Source organism: Ornithodoros turicata, chromosome 4 (genome assembly GCF_037126465.1).
Source record: "Ornithodoros turicata isolate Travis chromosome 4, ASM3712646v1, whole genome shotgun sequence".
In the NCBI taxonomy this organism is placed as follows: Eukaryota; Metazoa; Arthropoda; class Arachnida; order Ixodida; family Argasidae; genus Ornithodoros; species Ornithodoros turicata.
The window spans coordinates 45807174-45829046 of record NC_088204.1 but is presented as its reverse complement, the minus strand read 5'-3'; the positions used below and the strand labels follow the sequence as shown (position 1 = coordinate 45829046).

Genomic DNA, 21873 nt, shown 5'->3' with positions numbered 1-21873 from the left:
GCGACAAAGGAAGTGTAGAGGACGATGGTCTTCCTCTACATGAGTCCTGACCGGCGATGATGAAATGTCAAAGCAGGCAGATGGATGTGGTCTCCCGCTAGGACGATGCTGGTAGAGCCGACTGTCAGGCGCAGTAGCGCGCGGCAGCAGAGGCGGGTTGTCGTTGTCGTCCACGGGCCGCCACATCACTCCCCCCCTCAGACGCGGAGCGGTGCATGCGGTTGATGTCCGCGTCGATACCATGAAGAGGAGAATGAGGATGACTCATGGATGGTGGACGACTGGGCACACGGCTTGGGATTGTGGTTGTTGATGCAGCAGCAGCTCGATGGCGGGAACAAGCACGCTGCGATCCGGGCGGGTTTCAGTGATGAGATCTGAATGCTGAGTGCTTGGATGCTTCAGTGGTTGCTGATTGTGTTGAGCGGCACTGAGTGCGTTGCGTGGCGTGATCGTTGCTGTGTTGCTGAGGGCCGATTGTTGCTGGGTGAGTGCATTGCTGAGTGGGCGAGAGTACCGCGACCAGTACGTAAGCGTGGATGCTGCTTCTCGCCAGAGAAGTGCTGGGGAGGACCATCGTGAAGCAGGTGGAGGCCAGAAACTCAGGTTAGTGTGGTCTCCCTCCGAGTCCCCGGTGAAACAGTGGTCCCGGTGCACCTTGCCTGCTAGAGGGTGGTTCGCGGACGGTGGTTCGGAACCGAGGCAGGTTGTCCAGGCGCGTGGCATTCTTCATCGTTGTCCACAGCCTGCTACAGAAGGAAGAGAATTCATAGAAGCCTACGATATCTCCAAGGCTGATAAAAAGATGATTCGTCACTCGCACCCCTTCATATGGTCTTCTTCAAAAGGACACTTTTCTCTAAATGACCTGATGAACCTTCACTTCTTCCACCGCACTTCGCTCCTCCCACTTTCTTTTTGTTTTTGCAGTGATAGCTGTAAAGTGGAAGTATTTGCCTTGACATCAACTGTAGGTGGCGCTGCGGTGGAGCTCTAGTGGGGATACAGCATGATCCGCGCAGGCGTTACTACGCAGGTATCGTAGTGTTTCTGGATGAAATGCCGTTGTCAGTGCTTCACGTACTTGCTGATGTGTTGAAATGCGCTACTTAGAATGATGATAACGTGTGAAAGATGACAAAAGGTGCCATGCTGCGTAATGCTGAAGTCATGAAGCTGTGAAAAGAAAATCTCCTGCGTGTGTTTGAAGGGAAACACTGCCATGCCATTCCGATGTTCCAAGCAAGATTTTGTTTTTGTCTTTTGCTGCTCTCACTGGAATATTTATGTGTCACCTGTGTTGCTGTCTTTCCCTCTACCTTTTTATCTTGCATCAAGACAACAAAGACTGAGAAAAAATAGAAGAAAGAACTCCTCAAAATTCCTGTCTCCTCTGGTCTTGGCAATCCAAATCAAGAAGTGTGCAAGAATACAACATAAGGGCAGAATAGTCCAATAAGTATTGAAGCCCTTCGCTATAATTTTTGCATGTACAATAGCAGTGGTTATTCATGTCATGCGAGTCTGGGAGGGATTTGTCTCTTGTGCAGGGATGGATTAAACAGTGCTAAAATGTGTTACGAGATGATCACACCTGTGTGGTGGAGTTGGCTTTGTGTGAGGTGCTACTGGTAAGGTAACGACAACAACATTATTGTGAGATGGTGAACGGAGTGTACCATCGCCAGGGGAGTTACTCTACCCAATTGCTGGTGGTGATGCGAGTCCAGCGGCAGGTATACCCTGAAACACGCTGTTCCACACATACTTCATACCATAGTGGCGGTGAATGACCCAATTCCATCATCATCCCAATCATCACATCACATCATTCACATCATCATCCCAATTACGTGTGTGTGTGTGACAAATACCCACAAAACACACACGTTTTACAAATAATGTTTGGAGACGGTGACAGTGTTTTACCTTGAATGCGTGTGCTCCAATGATCATGTACGTGAAAGAAGCCTGTCATACGGTCAGATGAAATGAGATGACACAAAGAACGCAAACGAGCACAGTCGCTTCTCCCGTAGCTCCTGAGGAGATTAGTTTCTAGGTCAAGAGACAGGCGAAAGTGGTTAAGTGTGAGGCCAACAAACCTACAACCACTCTACTGGCTGCCTGTTCCGACCCTTTCAGCTTCGCTGTCTCTCTCAGAATGCTGACCCTCACCCTCAGCCCGCTGCCATTCTGACCTCCTCACGTGTGCACTGTGAACTACGATGAAAGGAAGCTACTGAAAAGGTTAGCCAGCTGCAGGACTCGAACCCACATATATTGTGTGGCGTCTTTTCTATGTGTTCCAGCCACAGAACATCAATTTCCATTGTGTCAACTACATATGCCGGCACAGGTAGGGAGACAATAGTGCGCCAGGAGAAATACTGCAGTGTCACCATGCACCATAAGTAGGGGAGCACACTTTCCGACGCTGTGTAGTGTCATGTGGCCAGTCTTAACAGCCAATATGGTAACAGAGTTGAATATGATGGATTACATTATCTGGAGCAGGAGGGAGAAGGACCTCTCTGTGTCCAGCCATCCTATCGGCAGCCCAGTAATACTTTGAGGACTACCGAACTAGGTTTACTTTCCTTCTTCAGTTCAACACGACTATAGAAGCAGATTGTTCTGCAGTGCTTGTGGCTTTCAGGAGTGGTAGGTCTTAAGAACAAAGCAAGCACATAGTAAAATGTAATGAATAATCAAGCTGTTCTTCTAAGAAACTGTCCAAAATACATATTGGAAGTGAAAGTAGATTGGTCCTGTGGGGCATGTGGTGAAGCTACTAGTCTTGCCTGAAAAATCTGAATAAGTACTTATCACACACGTGACGACATTCATGGATCCGCCACGACAGGCGAAACCTCACGGTGGATTTCTATGCACTACCCAGAGCAGCAAAATACATAATGCATACCTAGAGTGTCAGGAGCAGTTGGCACCAAGTGACGCCACTCTAAAGTTCGTGCGAGTGCCTCAATGGGTTCAGAGATGCAACTGTAGCGTCTAATATCAGACAAGTTTTGACCAGAGGTGCCAAGAACACGAACACCATCTATGTCAAACATGTAAGGGTTTGTGACACACTGTAATATAGAGCACTGCTGTGCTGCATGTGGCACAAGGCAATGATGAAGCGGCTGTTGTGGAAGTAGAGCACTGCAAGGGTCTGCATCGCCTGACATCAGGTCCACCTCCATAAAGCTCTGCAGAAGGCAACAGAACATTCACGATAAGAAATGTGAACCACTCTGGAAAACTGGTTTATTGTGTGAACATCTTGTGAGCCTGAGCAGCTAACAGAGCTACCACATTTAGCTCAGGGACAAAAGGAGTTATAGAATTAATAGGTTTAAACAACTTGTCCTATTTGCAACTCATGCTGAGATTAGCTAATCTGAGGAGGAGTCTTTGGCAAATATTTAGTACGAAAAAGGTCATGGCTATACGAATAGTATACTACGCGCAGCAAAGCATACGCGCATTGATAGTTCTTTGTGCCTTTTTGAATTTTCTTTAATAAAAATCATTTTGGGAGAGATTTGTGTCATTGACTGAAAATGTGGACTACTCAATAATTCAGACTGATTTTGTGGCTTTTAGAAGTCTGAAAAATCGGTCAGCGACTGTATACAGCATACAGCATCCAAACATGTTCTTGAATGCACACACGTATCTAAACATGTTGTTGATGACGACTGGAGTTTTAATGATGCAAGGACAACTAAGGTCATGTGTGCCCAAACAATGGTGAAATTGCAACTAGGTCAAAGTGTACATGAACAGTTGTGGGAGTGTGATCAGTTAAAAGTAAACATAATGTCTAGTAAAAGGAGGTTGTGAATGCATAAGAAAACATCGTTTTAAAACAACAAAAGGGTGACAATCGCTATGTTTCTCAAGAAATTAAAGATTCTACTAAAAGAGATGACTCATCACCAAGCAACAGCACTAAGTGAAGAGGTAAAAGGCGTGTATAAGACTACAGGAAGTGATGACGAAGATGGGTTTCATGGTGTGGACCTATGATGAGTGTGTGCAGGACAGACACCCCAGTGGGACTTCCATGCTTCACGACATTTTGTATGTGTAATATGCTTCCATCTTATAGCCTCACTGCCTAATGCCAGCTTCTCATACAGTAATTATCACAATTAGTCATTACAATTGTGCAAACATGGACATTGATAAACACCCACAATCTGGAATTATTGTGTGCTACAAGTGATCAGAAGATGGCTGTTGCATGAAATAACATTTTTTCTTCTTTCTAATTACCATATTTACTCACATCAGTTGGATGCTTTTTTCCCCGCAAAACTCTGAAAACTTGGGGGTGAGCAAATTACGCGGGAATTTGTTCCAACAAAAATAATTCCCAAAACAATATTCCCAAATATACGTCTATGTCCTGGTCAACAGCTCCCGGTAGAGCCGGCATTGACGTTATCACTGTAATGTGTAAGGGTGAAAGAGAAACTGGAGTGAAGTGCCGATCAGGTAATGGTCGACAAGCAAAATACCAGGCCTTCTACCGCTCATCCTGCCAACAAAATCGACAGCAGTGCCACAGTGCTCTAACTACGGCAAGAAACCCTTCTGGAAGCTTCCAATTGAGCGCATAACAAAAACCAGGTGGTAAGCAGAAACCAGTCCCTGAGACACGCTGGGCCAGAGACCCGCATGCAAAACTGCAGGTGCACAAATTATTTTTTTTTCGTTTTATCAGCATTTTCCGTACCAAAGTAGGGGTGCGTAAATTATACGTATCGATTGGGCACTCGACTTTCTTACATACACGTATTACAGTACCGTAATACATGCGTTATGTACCTTACATTACTTCCAACAACTAGGTGGGTGTATAAGCTGCCACAAGGTGGCTTGTAAACCAAGTGCTCACTGAGCACAGGAATGACAAATAACCCTTAATTTTGTATCAGTTCTGCACCTAGTGCCAAACTGGCACTAGCGAGAATGTAGATGTAACAATGGCGACGAGGCAAAACGTGAAATTACAAAAATGCAGTATAGCAAGGCATGTCTCAAGAAAACAACAGAGTCAACGTCAGGAAGCACGTAACTATAACGGCACCGCCATCTCAAGTCTTCGAGGAATTCGTTCCTGGCACAGAGGCAGCATGGCCTTCTTACCTGGAAAGGCTGAAATTTTATTTCACCTCTTATGACATAACGTCAAGACATACGTCAAGCGAGGTGTGCTCCGCACTGTATGTGGTGCAACGACGTATGCAGTGATTCGTTCCCTTTGTTTCCCAACTTTGCCTTCCAAGGCTGAGTATAAGGACATTGTTGTGAAGTTCACGGCACATTCTAACCCAGCGCCTACCATTCTCATGCAACGATTCCAGTTCAGTAAACGTGACCAGCAACCTGGAGAAACCGTTGCAAACTACGGCAGCTATCAGAGCACTGTAAGCTTGGATCTATACTCGACGACTGGATGTGACCATGATAGATTGGTTTGTGGCTTGTGCGACGAATCTCTAAGCAACAGCTGCTTTCTGGACCCAACCGATGCTTCGCAATGGCTCAGGATAAAGCGGTAGCAGCAGAATATGCCGTTCCTGAAACCGAGAAGGGGGGCAGTGCCCACACAAGCTTATCGTCTTCACGGGAACTATTCGCCGGAAGCTACGCCTTACAAACCAATGGCAAAATGCAACAGTGGAGTACCGTCACTTAATGCAACTGTCAACTGTTTTCGTTGTGGAGGAGTTCATGCACCGGATGAGTGTTCATTCCGACACGTAACCACGTAACTTGCCACTATTGCAAACAGGGAGGGCACATTGTAAAAATGTGTCAGCGAAGAGCCAAGGCAAAAAGTTCTTCTCCAGGCATGGAAAACAACAAAGGATGGCCCAGGTGGTCACCTTCGCGGCTGGCATCAGGATATGAATGGTATCTACCAGGAGACAGCTCAACCACCGGCAGTTCATATAACAGTGAATGTCAACGGCGATCCCCTGGAAATGGAGGTGGACTCGGGAGCGGTGTGCTCGGTGTACGCCGATTTTCGAGTGTTACAGAATGGAATGGAACTCACACGATGTGTTCATAAGGGAACACTGATTATGTATGCAAAATAGTTATCCCAAGCTCCTCGCGGTTTTCCGAAAAAGTGAATTTTTAGTTTCACTGACATCCCGTCTTGTGGCCCGCAAACCCTGTGTCGACGACACATTCGTGGTCTGCCCGTGCTCCGGCTTGGCATGACTTTTGGCTTGGTATCTTCCGCCAAGCCGGCCAGTTTCTTCTGCCGAGCCGTCTGCTCACCATACGTCTGCTGCGCAGATTCACATTAGGGAAGTGATAAACAGTTCGCTATTAGGGAGCCAGTATATTTCTGGACTTCACTGAACCCACGAGGAACGTGAGTTCTGCTTCCTTCGACTGCAAAGCATTTGCTAGGCCAGTACAGGCTTCCTGGTGTGCTTCGTGTTCTGTGCTGCGTGCCGAGAATGCGTGAGCGTTTTGCTCCCGTCTGCAAGAACACTTCAGCATGCAGTTCCAATGTTTCAAACCACAATGTTCCGAAAGGCGAAAGAGGAGGCTATTGACTGCAACAATCGGTTACAACTCCGACCGGGTGCCACCTTCGAAAGCAGCGATTTGATCTGTTCATTTCGCTCATACGAATGTTACGGAAGCAATGCGCAACTTGTTTCACAAGAAGCCGAAGATGTCTCGTCCGGGATGCTGTGCCAACCTTATCTGCAGCAAGAGATTGCAGGGGCAGGACTAGGCAGCAGATAAAGGTAAGACGCGTAATGTTAGACAAGTCAGTCATGCGGTGCAAATGCCATCACGTAGAAGAGAAAAATACGCTATTTGTCAGCTACTGCTTCATCCTTTAGAGATTAGGCCACAGCGGGTGTATTCTCAGTACAGATTTGGAATTGCCTTATTTGTTAAATGATTTCGCAGGCATTCTGGCATCACCGAAAAGCTTGCACTCCACGTCTCAACTATCACCGTCTGGGTTTCAAGCTGAAGGCTGTCACCAGTGCCAACCAGACGCCCCTTCAAAGTTCATCTGTTTTTGTTGACGGAACAGTGACACCTGGTACTGAGACATTTCATTTTCTGATTAATCAAGTGCATTCCATCACTTGTGCTCGACTTCTTGTGTTCGTATACCCTTACTGTTGCTCGCTAGCTTAGAGCAACCATGCCTGAGGTGCCAGCGCTTTCAGAGTACATTTAAGCAGTATCATCATATCATATGCACGGCAGCACATCTTGTGTATTTTGAGTAAGGTATAAATTCAATGTTGGCTCAGCTGTTGTATCTTGGTCACAAATAAGGTGTTCTTCCAGAGCGCTCAAGGGCAGTTCAAGCAGTTTCATGTGTGCAACAGCACATACCTTTTCTCAGTTTTGACTAAGGTAAATCGAAATCTTCCAGTTGATGTCTTTCGATCATAAATTATGTTTTTCGAGACATTCAAACAGCATCATGTGTGCAACAGTACATACTTTTTCTGAGGTGAAGTAAGGTAAATCTGTCTGCTGTGGTGTTCTGGCAGTGCAGCAGAAGCTTGTGTTGCATTCAAGTGGTATCATGTATACAAAAACTTATTTTATGCCTTACTATAGCTGCTGTACTAATATTGTGAGTACAGAGACATTCCTGCAGAACATATCGGAGCATCTTGTGTGCTATTGTTTGTATGATCTGCAGCAGTATATTCATAATGTTAATTATTCAATGACTTCAGGTAACATTTACATTCTTACTTCCAGTGTCACGCAGATGCTCTACCCCTTGGTATGCATAGTTCAAGATTGTACCGAAACAATCCACCTAGAGCATTATTCTTCAATTGACAGTGGCATTACTATCACACCACACCACATACTGCATGTCTATGGTGCGTGTACAATGCATCAAACCTATTCTCAGGTACAGCTTGGGACAAAAGTTTACGGAACACCGGAGTGTCACATTTCTCTATTTGGATGACACCCTAGCGGCAAACAGGAGTGGATACACAAACTGAGGGACGGACAGAATATCCGGTCACCTGTTTCTTATTCGATCTCTTCGTAATATCTAGAAGGGGAGGTCCCGATGAAGAAATACGTCAGTGCCGTGTTCCGTGAACTTTTGTCCCAAGCTGTACAGGCCAGCTGGTACGCAATTACAACATGAAACAACTGACACAGAGACCGTAAAGTCATGCCTTTTCCTCCGCGCCTCGGGTTTCATGTGGTTTCATGCAGCTCAATTCGCCTGTGCTGTTCAGCATGAGCAAAAGCACATATTGTTTGTGGTCACATGACACGGGACATAAATACAGTGAAACCTTCCTATGTTGGACACCCGCGGTGCAGCCGAAGCGTCTCCTACTTATAGAGGTGTCAGAGTTACAGAATATGACGGCAACAAAAAATGGAAAAGATCACAGCTGTGAGAAATGTCCCCCTTCTTCAATTTAAGGTCCTTAGTGGCACCTGGTGGTGGTGCCTGGTAGTGGTACCTCTACCCACTCTTCAATGATAATTATTACTGATTTTAGTAGATTCAATTCCGTTCAGATTCTACTCAATGGCATTACCTCTGGAGCTTTTCGAGCAGCAAGGACTTGTCTCTGAAGCGTCAGCCCACTTCTCATAGCTTTGGTGCAGTGCGCGTTCAAAGGCTCTAGACAAACTGAAGACAAGTGCTCACATAAAGAATTACAATGTAGACTGACAGCACTTGTTTTTGGACTCTAAAAATTAAAGCAACAAAATGCTGAGACCAGTATAGGGGAAAAAAGGGGCAAAAGTCAAGGCCACTGGCTCATTTTGGGTCTTTTTGGTGCAAAGATGGGCCGATATTGAGGTAATTTGGCCAGGGTTTTGTCCAACTTAGCAGGGAAAACCCTATCCTACTTCCAAGATAGGGAGCCGACTTTGGAGGTTTTACTGTATTATACAGCATTCTACATCATGTAATCAAACAGTTGTTCACGTGTGGATATTTTAACCGTGGGATTTACCCTGCATGCACCATACCATGTCCAAACACGAACAACTGCTAGAGAGCAGCATGTACTGTTTCCGTATAGCACTTATGGCTTGCGTCCTGTGATCGGAAACAGTGGTGTCTTTTTTCTGCTACAACCAGTAAACTACAGTAAAGATTTAGAAATACTGTGTCATACCATAAAGCACTATGGGAAATGGCAGTTTGAAAAACTGGAGAAGACTGCCATTAGAACGGGGGACATGTTCTACGGTGAAATTTTTTACAGTGTGTGCTGTACCACGTAATGCACTGCAGGCCTACCACAGTATGGTAATGCTCTGAATACTGATTTGCTCAAAAAAGGAACGTGTGCGTTTCTTGTACTAACTTCCCCTTATGCAAGGTTGTAGAAAAATGTTTTCAGCTAATGGGGAGGGAGAGGACATCATTCTGGAGTCTCGTTGACCTACAATGTGTCGTGTGTGAAGGTCATTTTGAAGAGTGTAGGTGGTACAAAACTGTGTTCCCACATTCTTGTCAGTGTTGACTAATAACCATAACAAAGTAGAGGATACATTTGTTGCTTCATATATTTGTGTCATGGCAAAGTATGTAGAGATACATCTGTCTCAACCAGAGTTGTACGTAACGCGTTACTAGTAATCAATTACTTTTTTCAGTAATTTTTTAAAGTAATCAATTAATTTTGCGAGCAAGTAATTTTCCAAGTAATCTGATTACAATTTTCAGTAATCAATTACTGAGTAATCAATTACTTTTTTAACCTTCTGTGAACAATGGCAACCCTTTTCGGCAAGCCAATCTATTCTTCTGTTCCACAACGAGTTCGACTCAAGCAATGACGCAGAGGTCACTGTGACGGCTGTCTCTAGTCCACACGTGTTCCATGCGCACCACAGTAATATGATAATCCCTTACAACCGCGACCTCATCTGGGACAGGAGGCGAGATCGCAATAATAGGTAGAGCGACGTGTGTGACTCACTGACCAGCCTAAACAAGAATGTACTAGGATTAAAGACTTTTCTAGTACATTCTACCCAAGCCTAAATGGTCGTTGCTTATGATCCATAAACGAGGGACCAATAGACGCTGGAAAAACCCGTCCTATGTTATATAGTCTCCCCTTCAACCGACGGCTGTCACTCGTATGCGGTCTGCTCTGCTGGCAAGATGTCGACTTTTCCACCTGATTCTCCGTGGCCCCTGTTGTCAGAGATGTTTGCGGTTGTTGCGGGCAAGGACGTAAACAACCTTTCGTTTAAATGTATGCTATGTCTTCCCAAAGAGAAGATCTTATCCTGCTCCAAAGCTACGAATTCCAACCTCCGGAAGCACGTCAAGGTATGTAGGAAATGTTGTAGCCGGCGTATTACTGTACTGGTGATTGCATCAATTTGTCGAGGAAGCATACATTTAGTAGCGTATGAAGTGTTAATTGGGTGCGACATTTCCAGAGCCAGCACGCTTCCCAAATGGCAAGATTCGAGCGATTGGCGAAGAAAAGGGCAGCGGCTGACGTCGAACAAAGACCCGACAGCGCGTGCAAACAACCAAGACTTGACTTAACATCTTCACGTGTGCGCGTAACCCAAACAAAGGTTGACGACATGGTTGTAAACTTTGCCGTTGACACCATGCAGCCATACTCCGTTGTTGAGGCACCAAGCTTCGTGAACTTAGTGAGGAACCTAGCGCCCGCTTCAAGCGTTCTGACGCGAAGGGTGCTGATGGGTCGTATTAACGAAAAATACGAGGCAATGAGAGCGCACCTTATCACGGGCTTGGAGAGCGTGCCTTACGTCTCGGCGACTGCAGATTGTTGGACAACCTTCAGACGGTATGATGATGTTTTCTTTGTCTCCTCTAGGAAAGTGTACATTCTGCCTGGAGTGTACATTTCATCTGTGCCTGTGATGTGTTATTTCCAGTGCCTACTTAGCAGTGACACTTTCCTGGCTCGAGCCCCAGAGTCTGCTCAGGAAACATGCAGTCCTTGCTTGCCGCCGGATGCGAAGGTCGATATCCTACGACCGAATTGCTGACGTTCTTAATCAGACGTTTGATGAGTTTGGGCTGCACGGCAAAGTCACCAAGGTCGTTACCGACAACGGCAGTAACTTTGTAAAGGCCTTCAGGTATGTGTGTTGTAGCCTGTACTTTATACTTTCTTAGAAGCAGGGTTTGAGACAAACACTTTGCATACGCAGAATGCTAGGAGATACATGGCAAAGCCCGAACGCCGATGAGGATGTGGACACCTTGGCAGACCTGGTAGACGTCACTGCGTTGTTGGACGAAATTGAGCATGGAGACGTTCGTGCGCATCTTCCCCCTCATCATCGCTGCTCTGCACACACCCTGAATTTAGTCGCCACAGTGGATGCTGCAAAAGCGGAGTCCCACGAAATTTTTTCGAGGCCACTTGCCTCTGTACTCCGTACCAGTCGCGGCCTCTGGAACAAGCAGGGGCAGTCGGCTACAGCTGCCGAAACTATTCACTGACATTGTGGACGAGCGCTACAGAGACCGGTTACTACTAGATGGAACTCCCTTTTCGATGCCATAACGTGCTTGGTAGAGCTGGACGCCGTTGGTAAAGATCTCGATGGGATGTGTAGGGCACTGCAGGTCCCTCCATTTCAACGCCCGCGGGATCTGCTCTTCATGAAGGAGTACTGCGAGGTAAGCCAGCGCTAAGCAAGGTGACCCTGGGTGTCTGTGCTGTGCAGTTGTACCCCATGTTTAATGCCTTTTTATGTTATTAGGTCATGAAGCCCGTAGCCTGCGCTTTAGACATCTTGCAGAGGGATGATGTGTACATTGGCCATCTACTTCCCACTATTAGCGTGTTGAAGAAGCGCCTGCAGCACCTCAGCATCTCGGGGCTCAGGTACTGCTCTCCTCTGGTTGTTGCTCTCTTGGAAGGTGTCGCCGCAAGGTGGGTCCTTTTCTGATCTCTATAACGTGCTCTTGGACTGCTGCATTCTAGTGTCCGTTTCGTTCTTTCTTCGCATTCTAGTTATCCGTTTCGTTCTTTCTTCGTTTCTGCTATGTGTTCACAGCAGACTGTGTGGAAAGTTTTGCTTTCAACCGTCATGTGGTACCGCTTTTCAGGTTCGACCATTTATACGACGACAGAGATCTTCTCCTTGCGTCGATTGTAATTCCCCGCTTTAAGGATCGCTGGCTGGAGGACGAATCACAACGACAAGAAATTATTCAGCTCCTGACAGAGGAAGTAGCCCGCCCCTGCTACCAGAACAACCATGCAGAAGACGACCGGCAGCTGCTTGGGAAGGACAGTGAAGACGACTATTTTAGTTTCGTCTTGCCAGTGGCCGAGGAAAGCGGGAGAAGCGTTGTGTCCAGATACCTTGCCTGCCCCAGCAACAGCCCATTGACCGCTCTCACTGAACACGATGTTGTGAGGAAGGTGTTCTTGCGGTATAACACGGCGCTTCCCTTGAGCGCGGCCGTGGAAAGGGTCTTTAGCATCGCCGCGGACATTATGACACGTAAGCGCGCAAAAGTGACAGACGAGAACTTTGAGCGGCAACTAATGCTGAAACTCAATGCCTGCAATACGTGCGAGTGATTAGGTGAATGTTTGAAAGACATTTTAAGTTTTTTTTTAAGAACGTACATTTTTAATAATCCTAAGTCATTCGTAGACAACGGTGCTGTGTACATATATATATATATAAAGGTGTATATAAATCGGTAATAAACTTGTGTACGTGTTATGTATGTTGCTTTCAAATGTATTTGTGAATTTCACTTATCATGTACCTTGGTGTTTCATATTAGAATTTGCAACAAGAGCTGCATGGTTGCGTTCAGTGCAGGTTTGTTGGCTTTGGTATGGCCCACAATTTAAAAGTAACGGGAAAAATAACGCGTTACATTTTTTAGTCGGTAACGTATTACATTTTTGATGAAGTAATTTGTAACGGTAAAGAATTACTTTCTGCGCAGTTGTAACAGTAATTGTAATCAATTACCTTTTTCGAGTAACGTGTCCAACTCTGGTCTCAACATGCAGGTGCCAAAACTGCTTTATATGCCTAAAATATGACAAATAGTTGTCTGTTCAACACCACTAATCATGTGCCGGCCTCCATGACATGTCTGTGACATTCCAAAGTGATTAACATGTCCCATAGATGTGTGCAATGCTGAAGATGACTGTGTACCTTCTATGGATTCTTGATTCAAGAAAAGTACTGTGTGATTTGCTAACAGCGCCTGGCTGTACTTTCACAATTTTACATAAAAATATGTAAAGTTTGCCGAAGGAAACATCCTGAAGGTCCATAGACAATGCGCACACTCAAGTAAACATGCAAAAAATACGTATAAGGGCTCTCGATCTACATGCCGCGATGCGCTCTACGAGATAAACAACACACTACAAAACTACATCCAACACTTTTTGTGCGGGGCAACTCTAATGAGCACTTTCATATAACCGACGAATGGTTCAACAAATGCAGTTCGAGTGGTCACGATACATTCCTACGTCGTTCATTGCAGTCGCGCTATGGTGCTGCACAATATATGTATCTCGTGTAAAAAGCCTGGCAATCGCACGATGTGCATGGGCAGAAATACGGTCTTCTTTCTTTGAAGACCAGTCCTCTGCAGGTACTGTAGAAGTGGTTTTTTTCGCGTGGAAAATATTTTCGCGTTTTCGAGCAGAGCTGCTTTGAGGATTGATTCACGAGAATTTAAATTCGCGACACAGGTTTCCGGGAGTGCTTTGCTCTTGCATATCGTGCCGCCGTCAATACTCGGGCATATTTCAGCACGTACTAAGACATCCGTTGTTCACGTGGATTGCGGCATTCTAGGTCTATTCCTTTCTTCTCCTCACAGAGATAGGAGGAAAGGTCGTGTCAAATGGCCTTTAGAGACCCTGTTGGAGGCCATATACTGGCCGTGTGCAAGTTAGCCAGTTTATTTTAGCAGTTCTTATTAATTATCACTCGGGGCACTGACCAGTTCGGTTGAGATGTGGTACTATCATTCAAGCTGGTTTTGAGAATGCAGGGGAAGGCATGTTCTGGCTCCGTGGTATAGTGGTATATTGCATGTATAGTGCAAAGCGTTTATAGGAGTAACAAAAGCATGCAGAATTTTCATTTCTTTTCATCTTGCATGATGGGATAAAACAATCTTCTGCGCTTGCTTAAACTGACTATGCTACATGGAGTAGAAAGTATCAGGTAGTCGCGGTATAGCGTCGAACGCCTAACGATTTTCGCCCTCATATGGCCAGAGTTATTCGCGGGAACTCAAATTCGCGATTTTGGAGGTTCCGCGCGAAAAAAACCACTTCTACAGTATATGCTCAAACGATCACCAAGTCTCACGTTGTTGCTCAATCGCTCCCATTCCTGCGGTTGTAGTAAAAGCAGCAAACGGGTTGACGTGAATGGCAGCTGAACGGTTGAACTGCGAAGTTCACCACCACCACCACCACCACCTTGAACACATAATCACAATTTCACGCCGAAAATGTTGTTGAGGTGAGTTCGCGGTTGTTGTTTCCGTCGTTCAATAGTTCTCGGGATTACCTCGGACGAAACGCTCATCGTAGCCGGCGGCCATAACTGGATTTCCTCGCAAACGGGAGAAGACGCCAGGGAAGTCAGAGAAAGCCTCAGCTTTCATCCAATCAGAAGCACGATTCTCTATCTACGTAGATGGAGCAGGTTTATCCCATCTACGTCACAAAAATGGCTGCGCCCATGGCTTGTTTTGGTTTCTTTGATGAATTAATTTTCGTAATAAGAAGACAAAATTGAGAAACGAAGGTGCGTTTCGGGGGCAGTTGGGTGTGCTCGTTCTGAATATCATAACCGTTTCAACACATCGGGAAATCGGCGTAGCTGACCTTTAATGAAAGAACCATTCGACGACTTCATCTGTCAAAGAGTAAGATTCAGTCTTGCAAACTCCGTCTCCGTACGTACAACCAGAGCCTGGAGCCTCCTTGGCAGGGTTTGGTTCAATGCTCTGGGTATCGACTTTAAGGTCAATCAGCTTGGAGCTAACATAAACAATGAACGTCCAGTGAAGGAACAAATGTCCATGATAGCTGTGCTACGTAAATACACCCGTCTTCCAGCCAGGATTGAGGAAGACCTGAGAAGCACCAGTCTGAGTAGAGGCAGAACTGACTGCCCAGCCAAAGTTCTACAGGGCAAGACCAGTACCTATTGTGTTACTGGCCAAGGTGGGTGAAGCTCTGGAAAAACTCGTCAGGCAGGGCGTTTTGGAACCAGTCAAGCCTGAAAGTATTCTTGCGGATAAGAGTCAGCATGGACGACACCTATTGTGTTGGTAGTAAAAAAAGAATGGCGCAGTAAGACTTTGTGTGGATTACAAATGTTCTATCAATCCTGTTGTTCTATGGGAGACCTATCCCCTGCCCACTCCAGAAGAACTGTTTGCTAAGCTGTCTGGCTGCTCAATGTTTTCGAAGCTCAATATGAGTCAAGTGTACCTGCTGACCTGTTAACCATCACGCATGACACATTGTGGACTGTACCACGTCAAACGACTACCTTTTGGAGTTTCAGTGGCTGTGGTGATTTTCCAGCATTATATGGAAGAATTGTTGCAAGGCCTGGACAGAGCTCAGGTTTATTTAGATGATATCTTAGTCGGTGGTAAGGATGAGCAAGAACACAAAACCTGTCTTGAAGCTGTGTTGCAGCGAATCCGGGAAAATAGTGTTTGTTTGAATAAGTACAAGTGCCTCTTCAAGATACGCGAAGTTGACTTATTTGGGACATAAAATCAGTAAGATCAGGGATCCAGCCTACTGATAATCAGGTTGGAGCGATTCATGATGCACCTGAACAGATGTGCAAAAAGGAACTGCAGGCATTCCTCGGAGCCCTCAACTTCTACAACATGTTTTTATTGGGAGCTGCTCACATACTGGAGTCACTATACAGATTGCTGGATGCCCAGAGCAAGTGGAATTGGACTGAACGAGAAGTTACTGCTTCTCAGCAAGCCAAACAATTGTTACAGTCCTCAACTGTCCTTACTCATTACAGTGTACACAAAACACTTGTCATGGTGTGTGACACATCACCCTATGACCTAGGTGTAGTGTTAAGCCATATCAAGCCTGATGGTTGTGAAGTGTTGACTATGACAGATGCCGAGTGAAACTATGCTCAGAGAGATCGTGAAGCACAGGCGATTGTATTTGGTGTTAAAAAATTTCACAAGTATGTCCACGGACGACACTTCCAGATTGTGACTGATCATAAACCCCTACTAGGAATCCTACACCATGCAAAGCCTATGCCTATCACCTCGAATATCACGATGGTCACTGATGCTGATGCATTCAGTCGACTGCCCATGGCAGACAAGAATAATAAGGCTGACAAGGCTTTGTTTAAGATGGGAATGTTGGAGGGAGCACCTGAGATTACATGGGATGCAAAGAAGATCATCTAGTGTACATGGAGTGACCCAGTTTTAGCCACAGTCAAACATTGGACTGTGAATGGCTGGCCACAAGGTAAATTGAGTGAAGAGTTTCAACCATTTACTTAATGTCAACATGAGTTGTCAGAGTGTAGAGGTTGCTTCTGTGGGGGTATAGAGCAGTTATTCGAAACCAGGCAAGAAACTACATCTTACAGCTGCCGCATAGTGTGCATCATGGAATTGTCCACATGAAGACGTCAGCAAGGAGTACAGAGGCATTTACACTAAAATTGAAATGAAGGATCGAACCTGCAGATTCTGTCAAGAAACGAGGCCGGAATCAGGAAAAGCAAGGGTGCACTCTTGGGAGTTTACTAAGAACCCTTGGAAGGGGCCTGCAAAGTCCATATGAACCTTGGACTTTGCACGCCCCCTCCAAGGAAAGTGCTTTCTTCTTGCTGTGGATGCTCACTCCAAGTGGTTGGAGGTGCTATAAATAACATCGTTGACCTCAGCGACAGTGTGCCAAAGACTGAGGGGCAGATCCCATAACACTCAACAAGAAACACACTACAGATTCTGTCGCTTTCGCGGAGGTAGTTACCCTGTCCATTTGCGAGGCGACAGCAGTTAGCGACAAAACTACATATGCAAGAGAAAAATTCATACTTTTCAATTGACTATGCGGATACCTGTCTTAAATATAATGAAATTTCTATTGAAACGCTGTAGGAAAACAAACGTAGAGAGAAATTTACACTATTGTAAGTTTGTTATGAAATAGTGTCTGTGGTGGAGCTGCAGTTCCATCTGTCTCCACACAATGTGCAATAGGTTTTGGTCACACGTGATAGCCATCGATTGAAACGGCTACTTTCCATCTATAAGCTCAAAATTTCATTGCAATAAAGTTGACTTTCTACCCACGCTACGTTGTTGCCCCCACATCTCTATCCTTTATCATTCACTTCAGTTGCCTCCTGCCAAATCTAGCGCATATGAGCACATGCCAGGCAACGGTCTCTGGAGAGAAGCGACAAATATCTATGGGTAGTACAAGGGGTGTTCAAGTCAAACCGGGACTTTTCATTTTTCACCAAAGTAAAATGACCTTACAGGCAGGAAATTAGTTTTATTTTTCAACGTAATCTCCAGCTGCACTAATGCACTTGTCCCAGCGTTTCACGAGGGCTTGGATGCCAGCAGCGCAGAAATCCTTACCGGCGTGTAGCAGCCATGATCGGACAGCATTCTTGACCTCGTTGTCGCAGCCGAGTGGCGGCCCCCAAGGAACCCCTTCAGTGGCTTGAAGAAATCGCTGTGGGCGAGGTCTGGACTGTAAGGGGTATGTGGCAGCAACTCCCACCCAAGTCTCTGTAAGGTGCATGTCGTGAGATGCTCAGTATGCGGGCGTGCATTGTCCTGTAGGAGGAGGACTCCTTTGGTGATGAGGCCCGGCCGCTTTTGCTTCAGCGCCTTATGCACATCCCTGAGAACCTGGTAGTAATACGCACTATTGATGGTAGTGGCACAGGGCAGAAAATCAACATGACCAACACCAGCCTTGTCCCAGAAAACCGTGACCACCACCTTACCCGCAGACGGGGTGCTTCGGAACTTCTTGGGAGCTGGCGAGCCCGGATGCTTCCACTGTTTTGATGTGCGTTTAGACTCAGGAGTGAAATGGTGCACTCACGTTTCATCGCACTTGATAGTCCGATCAAGGAACGGCTGTCCTTCAGTGTCGAAACGGTACCTTAGCTCTTGGGAGATTTCCAGTCTTCTCTGCCGGTCAAACACGAAGAGCTGCCTCGGGACCCAACGGGCACTAACTTTCCGAAACTGGAGGTGTTCATGAATGATAGTGTTCAACGTTCCTACAGAAAGGTCCATCTTTCGAGCCAGTTCGAGACATGTTATCCGTCGGTCCTTGAGGATCAGGCGCTCCACAAGTTGAATGTTCTCAGGAACTCTGACACTGGGCTCTGAGCTTCCCCGGCCGGGATCGTCCTGCACTGATGTACGGCCGTCTTGGAACCGTTTGCACCACTCAAACACTTTGCTGCGGCTAAGTGTATCGTGGCCATACTGAGCCTGAAGTCTTCTGTGAATTTCAGATGCCTTTACGCCTTCATTCACGAGAAACTTCATGACAATTCGCTGTTCGATGTGCGCGCTCACCTCGTTGTCGGCCATCTTGTCCAGCACGTGTCTTCTGTTTTGCACAAACTTTGGACCACCTCGTGATGAACGCGGAGGCCTGTCGCGTGTGAAAATGACGAAAAAGAAGTAGCCTGAGCCATTTGTACACTCAAGAGACAGAAAGTTCCGGTTTGACTTGAACACTCCTCGTAGATGCTAGATTTTGTAGCCGCAACAGAGTTTCCTTGTCTCTCAAGTGGTTGCACCACCATCAAATTTGCCACGCGTCGCTTGTGGCGTGTTATGGGATCTGGCCTTGAGAGCATTATTTGCTATGCATGGTGTTCCACATACTGTTGTCTCGGACAATGGGACAGCATTCGTGTCGAGATAGTTCGAAAAGTTCATGCAAAGGAATTCAACATATCAGGGTGGCACTGTACCACCACTTGTCAAATGGCCAAGTAAAAAGAATGGTACAAGAAACCAAACAAGTCCTTAAACACATGGGTGGTGGAGACATGACCACAAGGTTGTCACAATTCCCGTTAAGTGAGCACACCCTTCCACACTCTACAACTGGGAAAAGCCCGGTTGGAACGTTAATGGGATAAACACTCCATACAACGCTTAAGAAGCTTCATCTTGACATGTTCAGGGAGATGAAGGACAAACAGCAAAAGCTCATGCAGCGTGGTAGTCAGCGACTTTGAAGTTTCCACTTGGGTGAACCTGTGTATATCAGGAACTACAAGGGTGGTTCCATAAGTTCCCGGCCCTAGGTAGAAAATGCGCGCGAATTTGAAAATGCGATTAAGGACGCGTGGCGCCATCTGTTGGAGGGCCGGAGCACCACCCTCAACCATCTCCATACTTTTGTCGGTTGGAGAGCGGCATTTCAAACAGCCAGGGTGCACTCTTCAGTTAAAATGGAAAAATCGAGTACCGCACTGTGATAAAATTCTTGACAAAAGAGGGACTTTTGCCTAAAGAAATTAAAGCGCGACCGGACAACGTGTACATGGAAGCCTCTCCGTCGTACACAACGGTAAAAGACTGGGCTAAGCAGTTTCGACTGGGGCGAGAGTCCATTGAAGATGATCCACGCGATGGTCGTCCAGTGGAAGTGGTGACACAAGAAAACTTGCCTCTTGTTGAGGAGGAAGTGCTGAGCGACAGGCGTGAAGGAAATCTCAGAGAGGCTGGGGCTTTCCAAAACAACCGTTTTTCGCATCATCGGCGAGGGCCTTCACATGAAAAAGGTCAGTGCGAGATGTGTGCCATGACTTCTCTCGTCAGTTCAAAAGCAGCGTCGTCTGAGCCAAAGGGTTTTTGGAGCTCTGTCAAGAGAACGAAGAAGAAATATTGAAGTCAATTGTCACAGGGGATGAGACTATGGTGCTCTACTATGATCCCCTTTCGAAAAAGGAGTCGATGGAATGGCGCAAACCAGGAGAAGCACCCCCAAGAAAAGCCAAGGTCACACAATCCACAAAGAAGATCATGGCAACAATATTTTGGGATTGTCACGGGATCCTCCTCATCGACTTCAAAGAGAGGAACACCACAGTGAATGCGACTTATTATGCTTCACTCCTGCACCGACTGCGAGACGCCATCAAGGAAAAGAGGCGCGACAGGTTGAGTCGAGGTGTCCGGTTGCTCCAGGACAATGCCCCTGTCCACACGGCTTCTGTTGCCAAGGCTGCACTGAAGGAGTGTGGCTTCGAAGAAATCCACCACCCACCCTACAGTCCAGACTTGGCACCGAGTGACTACTTCCTGTTCTCAAACTTGAAGAGGGATCTCAGAGGACGGAGATTTCAAAATGATAGTGAGGTGCAAAAGGCAGTTTTCCAGCATTTTGCGAACAAAACTTCGAACTATTTTTTTTTTACTATATTTTTTCAAGGGTATAAGAATGCTGGTTGAAAGGTGTCAAAAGTGCATCGAAGTTAAGGGTGACTATGTCGAAAAGTGATACACTTGTTTCGTCTCTATGACTATTAAAAGTTGGTCGGGCCGGAAACTTATGGAACCACCCTCATATCTGGCTAGACTCAAATGCGTGCCTGGAATCATCAGTGGTATTGCTGGACCAGAATCGTTCAGGGTATGCACTGTTGATCGCCATATATGGAGACATCACATGGACCAAATTCGGCATATAGAGTGGACAAAACACTCAGAGGAGCCGATCTTCGACTTGTGTGTGCCCGACCCAGTGATTCAGCCACCTTCACCCACCCAGTCTGTGCCACTAGTTCGCGAACCTTTATTAGGACAGGCTCCATCAGCTGTAAGTGATCAGACTACAGTCAGTGATGGCACAACTACAACTTCGGTGCCCACGTCTTCTCAGTGTACAGAACAGTCGGAAGGGGCAGGCATCCCAATTATAGAACAATGTTCTCGCCCCTAACGACAGTGACATCATCCGGAACATCTCAATGACTGTGTTACCCAGGGGGGAGGGATGGTATGTACCTTATATTACTTCCAACGAGAGGGTGTAAGTGCACCAGACGTAAAAGTTGTCACTAGGTGCCTTGTAAACCAAGTGCTCACTGAGTACAGGCATGAGTACAGGCACAGTTCTGTAGCAAGTGCCAAGTTGCCACTAGTGGGAATAAAGATGTAACAACATGTATGTAAGAAAGTTTTTTTTTTAGTTTTGGTTTCAGCCAAAACTTCGAAAATTGACTGTCCCTCTCCCACTGCATGTCACATAGAATTTTCTACTCACAGCAAGCTGAGTTAGGAGGTCATCAAGGAGCCGAGCAGCCGAAGCATCAGCAGTTGATTCCTTGCGGGCTGAAAACTTTGCCTGAAAAAAACAAAATAAAAATCAAAATACACACACACACATATATATATATATATATACAGTAGCATCTCGTTAATTCGAAATCGCTTAATTCGAACCTCCGGATAATTCGAACTCTCGTCCGAGTCCCGTCCAAAGCACATGTCTTTCAATGGGGAGACACTCCCGGTAATTCAAACAGACGAACCAACAGCGCTCGCGCGTCAGACAGGAACGGGTCACAGCGTCCCATATCTCCCTGATTCCGTACGCGGAGGAGGAGGAGTGTCGTTGGGAGGAACCCGATTAGGCGGCATGTTCCTCGGGAAGGGAAGGGTGGTGGAGAGGAAAGGGTGAAGTGGAAGTGAAGGGTGAAGTGGGGGGAGGATAGCTGCAGCTGCGTCCATGGGCCGACTTCAGGGGAACTGTGCCAGCATACGCCTATTACACATCTGAG

The 21873-nt window shown here is 46.2% G+C and overlaps 2 protein-coding genes across 4 annotated transcripts in view; one reads left to right on the top strand and one right to left on the bottom strand.

Annotated features, from left to right (window-relative positions):
* Positions 1–21873, bottom strand: part of LOC135391489 (DNA polymerase delta subunit 2-like) — a 113008-nt gene that overhangs the window by 25779 nt on the left and 65356 nt on the right. For both annotated transcript variants that reach the window (XM_064621754.1, XM_064621753.1), the window contains exons 6-7: positions 21357–21437; positions 2927–3215 (exon numbers count right to left, since the gene is read on the bottom strand). In XM_064621754.1, coding sequence (XP_064477824.1) covers positions 2927–3215; positions 21357–21437 — 370 coding nt within the window. The remainder of the gene's footprint in view (positions 1–2926; positions 3216–21356; positions 21438–21873) is intronic.
* LOC135391490 (uncharacterized) lies at positions 6272–12760 on the top strand. 2 transcript variants are annotated; one of them, XR_010422002.1, is made up of 7 exons: positions 6272–6791; positions 6961–7099; positions 10468–10850; positions 10942–11148; positions 11221–11695; positions 11779–11951; positions 12128–12760. XR_010422002.1 is itself a non-coding variant. In XM_064621755.1 (3 exons), exons 1-3 carry the CDS (start codon positions 11624–11626, stop codon positions 12606–12608), a joined length of 726 nt encoding a protein of 241 aa, XP_064477825.1. In that variant the 5' UTR covers positions 11525–11623; the 3' UTR covers positions 12609–12760. The 2 variants fall into 2 exon arrangements, 1 of the variants encoding a protein (XP_064477825.1); XM_064621755.1 differs by lacking the exons at positions 6272–6791; positions 6961–7099; positions 10468–10850; positions 10942–11148 and having other exon boundaries at positions 11525–11695.